Consider the following 16,982-nt stretch of genomic DNA (forward strand, 5'->3'; position numbering starts at 1 on the left):
ACCTCTGGTGTGCATTATTTTTCTGATCAATATAAACAAAAAATAAAGGTAATTTTATCATGCATTTTTTTGACTCTTTGGACAGAAAAACATAAATTCAGCCTGCATAACTCACAATTGCTTAAAACAAGAAAAGAATTGTGAGAACATAATTGCGTGAGAAACGATGGAATTACTCGTTTAGTATTTTTGGCCATCTTTTTGTTATAGATGACAGAATTTATAATTTCTTCATGTTTGCAGGTGCTGGTCATATAATTAGAATATCATCAAAAAGTTGATTTATTTCACTAATTCCATTCAAAAAGGGAAACGTGTATATTATATTCATTCATTACACACAGACTGATATATTCCAAATGTATATTTCTTTTAAGTTTGCTGATTATCATTGACTACGATATCACAACCCTTACAACAATAAACCATGGTTTTATCATAGACCACTTAATTTTCTTTTGCAAGATTTCTGAATGCTTGAGACTATAAAATAGAGTCATAATAAAGTTATGCCATAGGAGCTACATTTGTAATTAATATCGTATTCATTTATTTCTTTATTTTATTATAGTTCTATTATCCCTATAGTAGGGGGGGCACAACAACACTATCCTGCTTAGGGCTCCCATTTTGCCAGCAGTGGCCCTGGTTTTACATAAAAGTTCATAATTTACAAAATATCAAATATATGTTTTTTTTTTTTACTTAAATTTTTAAAAGAATCAAAAATATATTTTTAAAAATAATGGAAAAAATATATAAATTTCAATATAATTTTAATAAATTGAAATGTAGGGTTTAGGACAGCCACCTCCTAATTGAAACTACACAATAAATTATGATTTCACATATATATATAGATATATTTTTAGTTTGTAATTGTATAATTGAAATTATAATTTCATTTTTATTTAGTACAGACTATAGTCCTTTCACATTCAGATGCTTTTTAATTTTAAGATTATTTCGTATGCGTAATTTGTATTGACAAAAAGATTACGAACCCTTGACATCTGTATTCTGGTGGTTATCAAAGTCTTGTCCTAATTATTGGATAATAATATTAATTGTTTATGTTAATTGAAGAAACAAAACCCTTTTTAAATCCTTTTCACCTGTAGAGCTTATTTGGAATTACTAAAATGATCTATAAAATACAGTATCCTGTATTTATTTTCAGAATTTATTATGGTTCCTTGAAGATATAATATTCCAGTAACCTTGGTAGCTCAGTTACCAAAGAACCGTATCATATTAATCAAAGAAAAAATACATTCTTGGATAGGGATGAATGAGCACTGAAGATGTGGGAAACGAGTTCAGCAACGTTCCTTGTCCAGCTTCAGGAAACTCAAGAAGGTCGAGAGTTAAACAGGACAGATGTGTCATCAACTCAATGTCAAGAAGGGTGGGGGCAATATAATTAAAGTTATGGAGGCATACACAAGTTTGTTGAATTGAATCAAGAATGTGCTCATTTCTGCAACCCTTCATTTAAGCCAAATGTGCTTATTTTACATATACTGATTACTTTTTTGTTCTGCTTCAGTGTTTAAAAATGTGACTCATGTCATCTTCCCATGAATAGTAATACTGAAGAAATTACATCCCAGATTGAGAACCCGGTCCCATTTTCCTGTTCATATGTACAGGTGCTTCTCAATGAATTAGAATGTCATGGAACAGTTCATTTATTTCAGTAATTCAACTCAAATTGTGAAACTCTTGTATTAAATAAATTCAGTGCACACAGACTGAAGTAGTTTAAATCTTTGGTTCTTTTAATTGTGATGTCTTTGGCTCACATTTAACAAAACCCACCAATTCACTATTTCAACAAATTAGAATACGTCATAAGACCAATAATAATAATAAAAAAAAATGTTTAGTGAATTGTTGGCCTTCTGGAAAGTATGTTCATTTACTGTACATGTACTCAATATTTGGTAGGGGCTCCTTTTGCTTTAATTACTGCCTCAGTTCAGCGTGGCATGGATGTGATCAGTTTGTGGCACTGCTGAGGTGGAATGGAAGCCCAGGTTTCTTTAACAGTGGCCTTCAGTTCATCTGCATTGTTTGGGCTCTTGTTTCTCATCTTCCTCTTGACAATAGCCCATAGATTCTCTCTGGGGTTCAGGTCTGGTGACCAACACCATGGTCATTTTAGTAGCAGTGTGGGCAGGTGCCAAATCCTGAAAATGAAAGCAGCATCTTCAAAAAGCTGGTCAGCCAAGATTTCTTGGTAAATGGCTGCAAGTTTTCAAAAAACACAATGGACCAACACCAGCAGATGACATTGCACCCCAAAACATCACAGACTGTGGAAACTTAACACTGGACTTCAAGCAACTTGGGCTATGAGCTTCTCCAGCCTTCCTCCAGACTCTAGGACCTTGGTTTCCAAATGAAATACAAAACTTGCTCTGATCTGAAAAAGACGACTTTGGATCACTGGGCAACAGTCCAGTTCTTCTTCTCCCAGGTAAGACGCCTCTGATGTTGTCTGTGGTTCAGGAAATCTCTCGACACGTCTGTGTGTGGTGGCTCTTGATGCCTTGACCCCGGCCTCAGTCCATTCCTTGTGAAGTTCACTCAAATTCTTGAAATGATTTTGCTTGACAATCCTCATAAGGTTGCGGTTCTCTCAGTTGGTGGTGCATCTTTTTCTTCCACACTTTTTCCTTCCACTCAACTTTCTGTTAACATGCTTGGATACAGCACTCTGTGAACAGCCAGCTTCTTTGGCAATGAATGTTTGTGGCTTACCCTCTTTGTGAAGGGTGTCAATGACTGTCTTCTGGACAACTGTCAGATCAGCAGTCTTCTCCATGATTGTGTAGCCTAGTGAACTAAACTGAGAGACCATTTTGAAGTCTCAGGAAACCTTTCCAGGTGTTTTGAGTTGATTAGCTGATTGGCATGTCATCATATCCCATTTTGGTAAGATCATGAATTGGTGGGTTTTTGTTAAATGTGAGCCAAAATCGTCACAATTAAAAGAACCAAAGACTCAAACTACTTCAGTCGGTGTGCATTCAATTTATTTAATACAAGAGTTTCACAATTTGAGTTGAATTACTGAAATAAATGAACTTTTTCACAACTTTCAAATTTATTGACAAGCATCTGTATATATATATATATATATATATATATATATATATATATATATATATATATATATATATATATATATATATGCATAATGAATTGATATATATATATACTCAAATCATTATGCAAATACAATTAAGACAGACTACTTAATAAGGTTTTACAGTTGTAATGATTTATATTTATATTTCATGTTGATCATTTCAGTGATTGTCGGGTATATATATATATATATTAAAAGCTAAAATCTGACGAAACATTCACTAAAGATTACCACGTTTTGAGGCTTTTATTATGGAAAGAGACGCCATGTGTCCGGCGCAGCTTGGTTTTTCCGTCAGTTGCATCATTTCCGCTATCTCTGCTAACCGGCGAAGGTCCTCATGTGAGTCCGTCTGACACTTCTTCTTAATTCAAAACTCTCAAACACACGCGCGCTTTATTATTATTATTATTATTATTATTAGTAGTAGTTAGAACCAGTGCTTAATTTGTAAATTGCCAGGTCCCGGAACAAAGCGGGGTTACGGATCCGGTATGTGATTACAGGAGGAAGAGGTAACGTTAAGGGAACACTCGCGCAATCACATTGCTGGACCAGTTTACATTGCTGGACCAGTTTAAGTGATTTTAAGAGCGTGCACCAGTTGCATTTAGTCTGTAAGGTCATGAATAACATGGAAATGCCATGCGATTTTAAAACAACAATTTACAGGACTAAAAACGTTTTGAAAAAGTTGTGGAATTTTATTTTTCAAATCTCTGTGTAATAGAGTTATTACAAGACTCACATTTCGATCGGGACAGCTGACAGAACTGTCACTTTGAACACCTTTTAAGTATTTTAAGTAATTTGGTACTCGCGCGCTCCACAGGCTGTATTATGTGCCCTCACAGTCACATCCAAAGCTCGCGCGTATAAAGCTGCCTCGCGAGTATAATATACGAGTTATTTTTCATAGTTTTTTTTTTTGTTTAAGCATCCAAATACAAACAATATGATGTCTGATGGGTTTTGACAAATAAAACAGTTTCATGTCACACTCTACTAAAATACAGGGGGAAAAGAAAGAAAAGGCAGAAAATCAACAATTAAACAACACTGCTTGTGTTGTATCAGACACGTGCAACTAACATTAGGCTATATAAAAACAAGCTCAAATGGAGTTAACAAGGTCTTTGGCCGGCGAATGAGGAGATCTGTGTTTTGTCTGCATCTGAGGAAAGTGCAGTGCATTAAATGCCATCATCACCTTTAACAGGTTAGGATATAACGTTTATTGTTGCTATGGGCGCTTAGTTTTTTTCTTGTTGTTTAATACACTTAGCCAAAATCTCATGATATAAACTATTAAGCACTTATGCAGAGCAGGATATTTAAAACGTACAAAAGTATTTTGGCTAGATGGCAAAAAACCTACTTCTCCAGTCTTCAAGCACACACAAACAATAGTCTTAACAGACTGAGGCCCGGTTTCATAGACGGGGCTTAGCCTAAACCAGGATTAGGCCATAGTTCAATTAGGACATTTAAGTAATTTTTTATAAACATTCCTTCGAAAAAAGTATTACTGGTGTGCATCTTAAGACTAAATAAAAGCACTGACATGTTTTAAGATCAGTCGGTGCAAGTTTCTTTTCGATAAAACAGCTCAGATTTACATTTTAGTCTAGGACTAGGCTTAAGCCTTGTCTGTGAAACCGGGGGCTAGTGTTTGAGTAAAGAAAAGGCTGTACTATTCAAACAGTTATTTGTTTACCCTTGCTCTGCGGATAAGCGGAGATCTGTCTCCTCCAGCTGTGCGCGCGCGTCAATCTGAGTGAAGGCGCGTGAAGTGACGAGGTTTCGCGAGAACTTGAGGATCCAATGGGATTACGAAGTTTTACAAGCTCCTTTAAATACTTATCATTGGTTAAATATTTCTAAAACCCCGTGATTTAAAATAATAATAACGAATTATAATAGAGATATTAATTTTGGATAATTTTTCACGGCACATATCTGGCGGAAACACCGCCCCTGGAGGAGGGGGATCCGCCAAAATTAAGCCCTGGTTAGAACTACGTGTGATGAGTCTTTGAGTAGCGCTGCAGTATTTACTCCTCAACTAACGTTACTTCATCATCATCAACTGATCTGTGTCCGTTTACTAACAGGTCTATTCGAGAGAGAGAGAGAGTGTGTGTGTGTGTGTGTGTGTGTGTCAGACAGTTTCAGACAGTCCTCAGATCTGTTTTTTATCCTCAGTGCTCGTGTAAACAGCTCTCCTTCAACAGCATGATGATGATGAAGGTGTAATCGTCTGAATGTTTAGGGACACATCTAGGTCAGTAAATGAAATTGAAAGTAAGAACCCAATCAAACCGGTTTTGTGCGTCTCTCCTGCTGACTTGTGTGGCTATGAATGAGATATTATTTATCAAACTGAAAACACTACCAGCAGGGGCGTCGCACCCGTGGGGGATGTGGGTGTTTTCCGGTGAGAGGGTTCAACATTTACTACAGTCGCTCTTCCGTTTCTCTGGCCGCTCTGTGTCTGCCCCCCCCCTCGAACATGACACCGGCTTTGAGTGTGACCGGCTGATGATTGGCTGTTCTGCCTTAAGTCCCGCCTCTCGGGGTGTTATCGGTCAGCTCGTGCTGAGGAGGCGGGAACTTATGGTTATGATTATTTACATATTTACCCTTTTCCAGGTACTTTGAGTGTTTATGCTTTCGAGGTTTTTAAATAAGCTTGATATGTGTTTGGGAAGATGTTCTGTTATCGTTTTGTTGACATGTCGAGTGTTCTCGGTATTATATTTCGTTTTTTAGACTAATGCTAATTGCTATTAGTGTGATATTGTTCAGCAGCTAGCTAAATTCGGTTATGACACGTTATGTGGCATGCAATGTATGAAATAACTGTGATGAAGAAGGCAGGGAATTGACGAGGAGGGGGGACAAACTGCCATTGTTAAGCAGTGTATTTATGGGTTCATTGCCAGTGCAACTGATTTTGATATTTTGAGCATTGTTTGTTGATTAGCTGAATACTTTTGTGGATACTTCCCTGTTGTGTTTGATTGTAACGTTACCTGTTGAGGAGAAAAAAGTGAGAACTGATAACATTGTTTGCGTACCTGTTGAAGAACTATGAAAGAAAAGTGTATATTATATTTTAATGTTTAAAAACAGTAAATTATTACATTATTTATACCACCAGAGAAAAAGCTTTGTGTGGGTGTTTTTTTCTCCCCTTTTCTGATTTTTTTTTATTTTTAAATGTAAGATTATTTTTTTTCACAGCCAAACGCTGCAAGTCGGAAATCTGGCACGGTGCCGGAGAACTTTAAGCCCTGCATTTTGTACACCTCTGTCACTGTATTCATCGTTTTTTTATTGTTTATAAACAAACCACATCCATCCCGCACTTCTGAAAAGCTTGCTACGCCCCTAACTACCAGCAACTTCAAGTTTTTGAATGGAAAGGGATATTTATCTGTGTTATCATGTTAAAGTCATTCTTTGACACAGTTTTGATGTATTAAAGCGTTTCAGGTGGAGTGTGTTGCTCTGATTCACAGACGAGGCGTGATTCTTTCAGACGGCGTGCTCGGTATTGTGAATAAGGCGGTTCAGTGAAGTCGTGTGTGTGTGTGTGTGTGTGTGTGTCACAGGATGGTGGAGGCGGTGCCAGAGTCCATCCACTTCCCGTCAGAGGAGGAGCGAATCCTGCAGCTGTGGCGGGACAAGGACTGTTTCCAGGAGTGTCTGAAGCAGAGCAGGAACCGGCCCAGGTCTCACCCCACTCTTCAGGACATCAGAAAACTAATCTATTGATAAAATAGCCTAAAGATGGAAATACGTTTGAGTTTTGGTGTGTGTGTGTGTGTGTGTCAGGTTCACGTTCTACGACGGGCCGCCCTTCGCCACTGGCCTGCCTCACTACGGACACATCCTGGCAGGAACCATCAAAGACATTGTGACCAGGTTTGCTCATCAGAACGGCTTCTACGTGGAGCGCAGGTTCGGCTGGGACTGTCACGGCCTGCCCGTGGTGAGAGTCCTCTCCTTCAGTCCTGCAGGACCCTCACGGGCTTCACAATAATGATCCATCATTCATCCAAAGCAACTCAAGCAATAGAAGATCAGTCAGCTTTACACAGTACACAGAGCATGTGTTTTATTACTATTATCATATAAATAAAAAGAAAACAAACATAGAATACAAAAAGAATAGAAAAGTTTTTTTTTTTTTGAAAGAAAACATGCAGTTAGTAAATGAATACAGTGCAAGTCTAAAAGGGGCATTTGTAATTTCCTTTTTTTTGTTTGTTGTGAGAATATAGAGTGTCAACTAAAGATGGAAGATAAAACACTTTTTCATCCCTAATCCCTAAAAAGGCTTTTAGAGAGCTTGCATGTTTTCTCATGAAGAGCATGTGGTTGTTGTTCAGGAATATGAGATTGATAAAGCGCTGAACATCAGAGGACCGGAGGATGTGGCGAAGATGGGCATAGCGGAGTACAACAAGCAGTGCAGGAGCATCGTCATGAGATACGCTAACGAGTGGGAGGTACGTGTGTGTGTGTGTGTGTGTGTGAGAGACATTCAGTTAGTACAGCTCAAAAACAGTGTCTGGTTCAGTACAAGAGAAGCTCTCATAACAACATTAGTGCAGTTACACTAAAGCACTTCCTGCGGGAGAGAACTATAAACACAAAACTGATTGGTCAGCATGCTAGAGAATATATTTAGATATAATATACAAATATAAATGTATATGCATGTACATATCTGCTAAATATATACTGTATGTGTGTGCATTTATATATCCATAATAAATATACACACTACACGTATATTATATAAACAGAGACTTTTATTTTGAATGCAATAAATCGTTCCCAGCATTATTAGTAATTGTTCTATCTGTACAGTAATAAGCAGGTCTACACCTCAACCATAAAAACAGCAATACAGATGAACAAAATCGTTGGAATCTGCTGATGAACGATAAAAACAGCCAATCAGAAAGCGTCCTGCTTTAAAGAGCTCTCATGGATTGAACAACAGATTTCAGGAAACCGCTAGTTATTTCTCTGTTGCTAACACGAGTGTCTCTGTTAGCTGGCGGTCGTGACTTCAGCTTCAGTCTGTTGTGTCCTGTGGGAAACTCATGTCATGTGACAGGATGTTGATTTCAGAGCGTGTGTCTAGCTGAAGTGATGATTATTGTGTCTCTGTGTTCTCCAGATGTCGGTGAGACGGATGGGCCGCTGGATTGACTTCAGAAACGACTATAAGACGTTGTACCCGTGGTTCATGGAGACCGTGTGGTGAGCTTCCTCATCTTCTCTCGTGTTTATGTCCAGCTGAATTACTTTCCTGACGCACAGCGAGCTCGCTTCATAATGCAGTCAAGAGATCAGTCCAAAAATCATTTTGTGAATGCTTCTTGACCAAAGCTCGTTACAAGAATAGTGTTGTGTCAGTCCAGATGCACTGCAGAAATCATCTGGAGTTGACCAACATTACAAACAAACATCACACAGTGCTAAGAGTGACCCAAAAACACACGCAAAGCTTCACTGACACAATCGGAGTTGTAAAAAACACTATGCTGACTTAACTAATACATGCGTTTATGTAATAATTTGGATAGTTGATTAAAAGGTTATGAATTTTTATTATTTTAAAAGCAGGCTTATGTGCAATTTAAATATCTTGTTTGCATATTTCAGTATTATGTATACAGCATTAGTTTGTATCTGATTGGCTGGAGATCCTGATGAATCAGGATTAGGGCTGTCCTAAAAAAATCTGTCGAATCTAAAATAAAAATCCACATTGGAATGCAAAAAGAGTTGCATGTGAATTTTAGGTGTGTGTGAAGTTGCCTCAATATCTCATGTTTTTAAATGAAAGTACTGTGTGATTGGTTTCGGTCCTTTGTAGGAAACTATGCATACAGACGTACCTGATGCTGTTTTATTTCTAATTGTTTAAGCAACATTTTTAGTTATATGTGGTTAATAAACATTATTTTAAACATTATGCACTTTTTCAATGATAGGCATGTTATTTTATTGCTTTGTATAAACACAGATTAGTAATATTTTGCTCGATGCGCCCTCTTGTGGCCTCAGGAGAGAAGCTGAAATCACTAACTGAAATGATGCCTTATAAATTCAAATATTGGTCATATTTAAGTATTGAACCGAATATAGTTTTTGAGCCATTTTGTCAGCCCTCCTCTGTATGTGAGTGCAGTGGTGCATGCTGGGTGCTGTGCTGTGTTTCAGGTGGGTGTTCAAGCAGCTGTATGATAAGGGTCTGGTCTACAGAGGGGTGAAGGTCATGCCCTTCTCCACCGCCTGCAACACGCCGCTCTCCAACTTCGAGGCCAATCAAAACTACAAGGTGACTGGTGATTGTGTTCCTGAGCTCGGCCTGCTCCTCGGCGGCTCTGACCTCTGACCTCCTGTGCTCCTCAGGATGTGCAGGATCCGTCGGTGATCGTGACCTTCCCTCTGCTGGAGGACGAGGCGGTGAGCTTCCTGGCCTGGACCACCACACCGTGGACCCTGCCCAGTAACCTGGCCCTCTGCGTCAGCCCCGACTTCATCTACGTCAAGGTCAAAGGTGCGTTCACCTCTCAGTCATCTGCACCAAATCAAGCATCGTCTTGTCTAACTATTCTGTTAGTGTTTATGAATGTTGATGGAGCTTTTATTTTGTCCTCAGTGCTTGACAGCAGCAGATTTATAAATGAGTCTTATTACTAGTTTGAAAATGTGTTTGTTGCATGCATCACATTGTCACATGCTTTAAAAAAAGATCTAAATGTTTCCGAGCAGCTGACGAACAACAGCAGATTTTCCTCTGAACCCACAACCTTCTGCAGTTTATTCACTGATGAATCCTCTTACAACAGCTCTTCATCAGAGACAGTCTCTGGCTGGTCACAACAGGTTTTATGTGGCTTTAAAAGCTTTAATGTTTCAAACATACTGGCACTTCAATAACTTGATCATATTTACACTAGAAGAATCATTTCTGGGTGAAGCTACAGATGTACTGCTCTCGTTCCAAACCTGTGGGAGTCGATGGGCACCAGAACATGCATCAGCTGTTTGGATACTAATATTTTCATAATATTTAAAATCGTTTATTACAACTAGTTTTAACACAAAATAAAATGTAGTTGCTCAGTGTTTCATCAGCGGAGATATGTCAAAAGAACAAGTTAATAAAGTACATTTCTTATAGAATGCAATTAAAGTTTGCATAATTGTTTTATTTGACTGTAATTATTATATTTAAAACTAAATAGTAATAGATTTTAAGTCTAGGCTCTGTTGTTAATTGTAACCTTACAGCAATGTACAGCATAAGCTGAGGTGGATATTTTTTTTACTTACAATTGATTTATTTAAAGAAACAGCAATTTGTTCAGTAAACCACTGTTTAGTAAAAAAAAAAAAGATAAGCAATTTTGACCGTGACGTTTGTGTGTACCCTTACACCCCTCGTATTTAGAGCTGTCCCAAACCTGAATATAAGATGAGAGGCTGGCTTCTCCTTCACCTCGCTTGAAAAGAGCCTGCTCTGTAAATATAGCTCTTTTTTATATCAGCTCTCTCTCTGCTCTGAAGATCCCGAGTGAAAGCGTCAGACAGGGGGCGCTGTGAGTCTTTCGTTAGCTCGGCCGCGGCGTCTGCTGCAGGAGAGGGACGCTCTGAATACTAATGAAGCAGGAGTTCAGCTCTGTCTGAATCTGAAGCTGTTGCTGGAGACACTTGTGTTAGTGTCCGCTGGCACATCTTACCCCACAGCCAGCTAACACTGGACAATATATCATCACAGTATAACACAAACATATGCATCATGTGTAGGCCTAGTTCAACCGAAATTAAAGGTTTGACACTTAAATTTGAATCATGTACAGATTTGAGCATCCCTTTTTAATAATTATCATTATTTAGCAAAAAATAAAATGCATTGTTTAATAAAGTTTTAAATTGGTGAATATTAAGCTGCAAAAACACTGATAATAATAACATTATTAATAACTGATCCCAAAATATCATTGATAATAGTGCATTAAATCAGTATATTATTCTGATTTCTGAAGATCATGTGACACTGAAGACTGGAGGAATGATGCTGAAAATACAGTGGAGCATCACAGAAATACATTACACTTTAACACAGATTCACACAGAAAACAGCTGTTTTAAGTTGTAATAATATTTCACAATTTATTATGTATTTGCTCTATTTTTTTATCAGTCTTGGTGAGCAGAACAGACTTCATTAAAAACATTACAAATGAGAATGGTGCATGCTTCACAGCTAAACTAACTTAACAAGAGAAATGAAAAACTTTAGTGAAGGTGAAAAGACACATGAAATTAAAATCTGAGCACATGTGAGATACAATAATGTGCTTATGTTCTAGATTTGAAATTGAAAAAGTGTGTGGATATAGAGTATGTATCTGTGTGTGTCTGTTTGAACTCTTGTGATGCTGTGTGTTGTTGTGTTTCATCTGGGTTGAATCTGTCGTGTGCTGACGTGTCTCTCAGATAACAGCTCGCAGCAGGTGTACATCATGATGGAGGCCAGACTCGTCGCTCTCTTCAAATCTGACTCCGAGTACACCATCCTGGACAAGTGAGTTTGTGCCATGACATCACATCCTGTGAATGATTGGTTGTTTTAATCATCTGACAGTTGTGCTGAACACTGTTAAGTAGAACAGTTGTGTAAGTAGTCCATTGATTTGTTAGAGAGCCCTTGATCTGGTTTCTCACAACAGGTAAGGTCTAGGAAAACACTTGAAATCTGCAGTTTGAACTAAAATGTAAAATAGTGCAGTGAGTCCCCTAGGTCCTGAGGTGTGTGTGTGTGTGTGTGTTGAGCGTTTCTCTGTGCGGGGCTGATAACAGTAAGCTGAGGTATTGTGGGATTAGTCCCGAGCCGGACTGCTATTATCGATTAATATCTCTCTGCTTTTGATGAATGTTGTTCAGCAGGAGGTGATGTGACTGGAATGAGAAGCACGAGAAGAGTTGATTTCACTGCACTTCTTGATGTTTGCATAAAAACAATGCATTCACTCACTCTCATGTTGTTGCAAACCTGCATGACTTCCTTTCATCTGTGCAACACAAAAGAAGCCGGCCGCTCTTTCGACGACTAAGCTTTCAGCTTCAATTTTAATTAAGCAATTTATTAAAAAGGTCCAACGTAACCGAGTGATTTGCACCATCAGATCTAGTGTGTGTAGATCATACTGCACATGTCTTATACTTTTTTTTTTTTTAAAGCTTGACTGCTTCGCTCCCCATCTGCATTGATTATAAGGATGAGAGCAGCATGCACATTCTTCACAAGTGCTTCTTTTATGTTCCACAGAAGAAAGTCATACTGTTTTGGAGCAGCATAGTGATTAATTGAAGTCTGAATTGATATTGTAAACGTGTCAGTGGTTCAGAAACAGGAGACGTGTTCTCTGGCTCACAAACCGCCCGAGACTGTCTGTTCATAACAGTTTGAGTTAAATTCCCACCTGCTTCTTCTGCATCGATCAATCGTAGACCCTTGTAAATGTTCATATTCTCAAAGGTCAAGGAGAGTTTTATTTATTGTCTTGTGTTTCAGCTCTCTAACCGCTCCGTGGTTGTAGTTCAGTGTTGATAAAGTGTGTTTTTGTCTTTATAGATTTCCTGGCAAGACCCTGAAGGGCAAAAAATACAAGCCTCTGTTTGATTACTTCATCAAGGTAAACATTGTAATGCTGCGTCACCGCGGATTGATTCACACTCGCTGACCGTTTCAAACTCTCACCTTTCTGTAAGGAGAACATAGGTGACAGGATGCTGAGACAAATATTTAGCATTAAATTAATTGGATCTATGGGTAAATCTGCTCCTTCTGTCGTCATTAGTCAGGATGTTATGACACACGCACAAGTGTTTCATCTTCTGATGTTAGACGTGATCTTGATGAGTGCTTGTTTTTCTCCTCAGTGTAAGGAGAGCGGTGCGTTCTCGGTGGTGGTGGATAACTATGTGCGTGATGATGACGGTACCGGAGTGGTCCATCAGGCCCCATACTTTGGAGCTGTAAGTCACATCTACATTGTGCTTTCATTTAGGGCTGTAGCTATCGAATATTTTAGTAATCGAGTATTCTACCAAAAATTCCATCGATTAATCAAGTAATCGATTTAAATGTGTTTTTGCTTAATTAAAGTGGGTGTCTTAAAATGAACCACTAAGTTTTCTTTTTTAGAAAAAAAAATATTTTTACTTTTCAAATGCATAGAATGCAATGCATACATCAAAAATACACATTTAATTATGACCCATTGTTTCTCTGTCTGTGCTTGTACTGTGAACAATGACAATAAAGTTGACCGATGAATTAAGTGCATTTAAGTGCCATTCAGTTGGGGTTTTAAATAAAGCATTTTCTGAGATGCACATTAAACATTAAACACATAAAACATTCATTTAATTTATCTTTTAATTATTGAAAATTAAGCAAACTTAACTTTTTGGTAAACGAAGGGGTTTTACTATTAAAAATAAAGCATGGAGGAAATGTTGTGTGATTAAACCTTAAAAAAATGTTTTTTTTTTCTGCTCCATTCATTAACAGAGACATGCAGAACATGCAGGATTCAGTTTTAAATAGACTGTTCCAGCTTAATATTTACATATATTAGTCCATATCGTGATTTGATGTAAGTGCAATGACCTATTTTTTATTAATTTATTCAAATTCCGTGCCATTCTGCGTTAAACTGTAAATTCAGTTTTTATGACTGGATTCTGCGATTCCCTCCGCATTTTCTGCATCGCTGAAATCATAGGGCCCTAGTTGTGGTATGCCAGCTCTATCTTGCAGTGGACACACGCCACGACGTTCTCTTCACGTTTGCACGCGTCCTCAAATCAAAACACTGCTGACTCCTTGCAGTATGAGATTTCAGACTCAAGCTTGTGTCTCCTTCCACTTTGTGGGTGACGTAAACGCGTTGTCAAATAAAAAAAAAAGGCATTGCGAAAGAACCTGACGTGAGAGGACACTGGCTTCGAGGCAGAGGAATTTGCCTCGATCATTTTTTGTAATCGAGTTACTCGAGGAATTTTTTCAGCACTACTTTCATTACATTGTGTCCTTCAGGGATTTTTATTTTTCTTTATTTTTTTATGTTTCTTTATAAACAATGGTTTGAGATCTATCTATCTACAGTAATTTTATTTTGTAACAAATATCTTGAGATACAAACTGAGCATATGAAATCTTGTTTTATAAAAAAAGATTTTATGCTTCAGAAAAGAACAAGTATCTGTCAGTGTGGAATTTAAACTTTTTTTCCCCTTTGAATTACAACCCGAATTCCGGAAAAGTTGGGACGTTTTTTAAATTTTAATAAAATGAAAACTAAAGGAATTTCAAATCACATGAGCCAATATTTTATTCACAATAGAACATAGATAACGTAGCAAATGTTTAAACTGAGAAAGTTTACACTTATCAACTTAATTAACTCATTTAAAATTTAATGCCTGCTACAGGTCTCAAAAAAATTGGCACGGGGGCAACAAATGGCTAAAAAAGCAAGCAGTTTTAAAAAGATTCAGCTGGGAGAACATCTAGTGATTAATTAAGTTAATTGATATCAGGTCTGTAACATGATTAGCTATAAAAGCTTTGTCTTAGAGAAGCAGAGTCTCTCAGAAGTAAAGATGGGCAGAGGCTCTCCAATCTGTGAAAGACTGCGTAAAAAAATTGTGGAAAACTTTAAAAACAATGTGCCTCAACGTCAAATTGCAAAGGCTTTGCAAATCTCATTATCTACAGTGCATAACATCATCAAAAGATTCAGAGAAACTGGAGAAATCTCTGTGCGTAAGGGACAAGGCCGGAGACCTTTATTGGATGCCCGTGGTCTTCGGGCTCTCAGACGACACTGCATCACTCATCGGCATGATTGTGTCAATGACATTACTAAATGGGCCCAGGAATACTTTCAGAAACCACTGTCGGTAAACACAATCCGCCGTGCCATCAGCAGATGCCAACTAAAGCTCTATCATGCAAAAAGGAAGCCATATGTGAACATGGTCCAGAAGCGCCGTCATGTCCTGTGGGCCAAGGCTCATTTAAAATGGACTATTTCAAAGTGGAATAGTGTTTTATGGTCAGACGAGTCCAAATTTGACATTCTTGTTGGAAATCACGGACGCCGTGTCCTCCGGGCTAAAGAGGAGGGAGACCTTCCAGCATGTTATCAGCGTTCAGTTCAAAAGCCAGCATCTCTGATGGTATGGGGGTGCATAAGTGCATACGGTATGGGCAGCTTGCATGTTTTGGAAGGCTCTGTGAATGCTGAAAGGTATATAAAGGTTTTAGAGCAACATATGCTTCCCTCCAAACAACGTCTATTTCAGGGAAGTCCTTGTTTATTTCAGCAGGACAATGCAAAACCACATACTGCAGCTATAACAACAGCATGGCTTCGTCGTAGAAGAGTCCGGGTGCTAACCTGTCCTGCCTGCAGTCCAGATCTTTCACCTATAGAGAACATTTGGCGCATCATTAAACGAAAAATACGTCAAAGACGACCACGAACTCTTCAGCAGCTGGAAATCTATATAAGGCAAGAATGGGACCAAATTCCAACAGCAAAACTCCAGCAACTCATAGCCTCAATGCCCAGACGTCTTCAAACTGTTTTGAAAAGAAAAGGAGATGCTACACCATGGTAAACATGCCCCGTCCCAACTATTTTGAGACCTGTAGCAGAAATCTAAATTGAAATGAGCTCATTTTGTGCATAAAATTGTAAACTTTCTTAGTTTAAACATTTGCTATGTTATCTATGTTCTATTGTGAATAAAATATTGGCTCATGTGATTTGACTGTCTTTTAGTTTTCATTTTATTAAAATTTAAAAAACGTCCCAACTTTTCCGGAATTCGGGTTGTAAATGTATTTGTTTACGTCCACTGGCCAAATTTTTTCTTCTTGTTTTAAACAAAAACTCACATATTTTTTAACAATTTCTCTTAAAACAAGACTTATCTCATATCTTCTCCAGTAAATGTATCTTGATTTAAGAATCTTTAGACATTTGCCATGGGATACAAAGACAAAACTCCTGATGAAGAACAAGACTTTATTCAGTAGGATTGAAAGTGTCAGTAAAAAGCTGTTTCATATTGTTGTTGAGAGCAGAGATATTCAAGTCATAAGTTGATGTATTGTTATTCATTCTTGATTTGGTCTTAAAGTCCTAATTTTACTTAAATAAAACCTGCAGAAACCCTGTTTGAGAACTGCACAGAAAACTTAGCAGTGAATACAGTAATAATTACAATTAGCAGTGATGGTGATGATGATGATGATAATAATAATACTAATAATAATAGTAATGAAAGTAATTTCCAATTTATTACCTCAATAACCTCAGTTTCTTCACATACATCGTGATTACTTAAAATCTTCCGTCTGTGCATTTTGAGATGAGTGAATTCACATGTCTGGGTGCATTCTCAACAGATCTGTGAAAACATTAGTTTCGGTTTTATTTCATTTGTAAGAAAACACCATGCATGAACCAAAGAAACAGATCCAAGACATCCTTGAACTGTCCCTGTCAGGACAATGACTGAAAGAAGTTTTAGGTGCATCAAATAAGCCTTAAAGCAGAGTTGAAGTGCTTTATTAAAAATAGTGGCTGGAAAAAAGCTTTTGGTGAAAAACTCATTTCAAAGTTCAGCCTGAAGGCATGTGAGCATCTCAAGCACCATTCCATCTAATGAGAGTAAAGTGAACTCTGGTCCTTATCTCTGTGTTGAATGT

The 16,982-nt window shown here is 37.8% G+C and overlaps 1 protein-coding gene across 2 annotated transcripts in view; it reads left to right on the top strand.

Moving 5' to 3' along the window:
- Nucleotides 1-3,433: 3,433 nt before the first annotated feature.
- iars1 (isoleucyl-tRNA synthetase 1) overlaps nucleotides 3,434-16,982 on the top strand; it is a 73,358-nt gene continuing 59,809 nt past the window's right edge. The window contains exons 1-10 of one of the 2 annotated variants that reach the window (XM_059538448.1): nucleotides 3,434-3,499; nucleotides 6,775-6,894; nucleotides 6,998-7,154; nucleotides 7,555-7,674; nucleotides 8,355-8,437; nucleotides 9,404-9,521; nucleotides 9,596-9,743; nucleotides 11,690-11,777; nucleotides 12,828-12,888; nucleotides 13,136-13,231. In XM_059538448.1, the coding sequence (XP_059394431.1) occupies nucleotides 3,498-3,499; nucleotides 6,775-6,894; nucleotides 6,998-7,154; nucleotides 7,555-7,674; nucleotides 8,355-8,437; nucleotides 9,404-9,521; nucleotides 9,596-9,743; nucleotides 11,690-11,777; nucleotides 12,828-12,888; nucleotides 13,136-13,231 (993 nt within the window). In that variant the 5' untranslated portion in view covers nucleotides 3,434-3,497. Of the gene's footprint in view, nucleotides 3,500-6,752; nucleotides 6,895-6,997; nucleotides 7,155-7,554; nucleotides 7,675-8,354; nucleotides 8,438-9,403; nucleotides 9,522-9,595; nucleotides 9,744-11,689; nucleotides 11,778-12,827; nucleotides 12,889-13,135; nucleotides 13,232-16,982 lie in introns of those variants that run through there. The other variant, XM_059538449.1, reaches the window with a different exon arrangement.

This window comes from Carassius carassius, chromosome 44 (genome assembly GCF_963082965.1).
Source record: "Carassius carassius chromosome 44, fCarCar2.1, whole genome shotgun sequence".
Taxonomy (NCBI): Eukaryota; Metazoa; Chordata; class Actinopteri; order Cypriniformes; family Cyprinidae; genus Carassius; species Carassius carassius.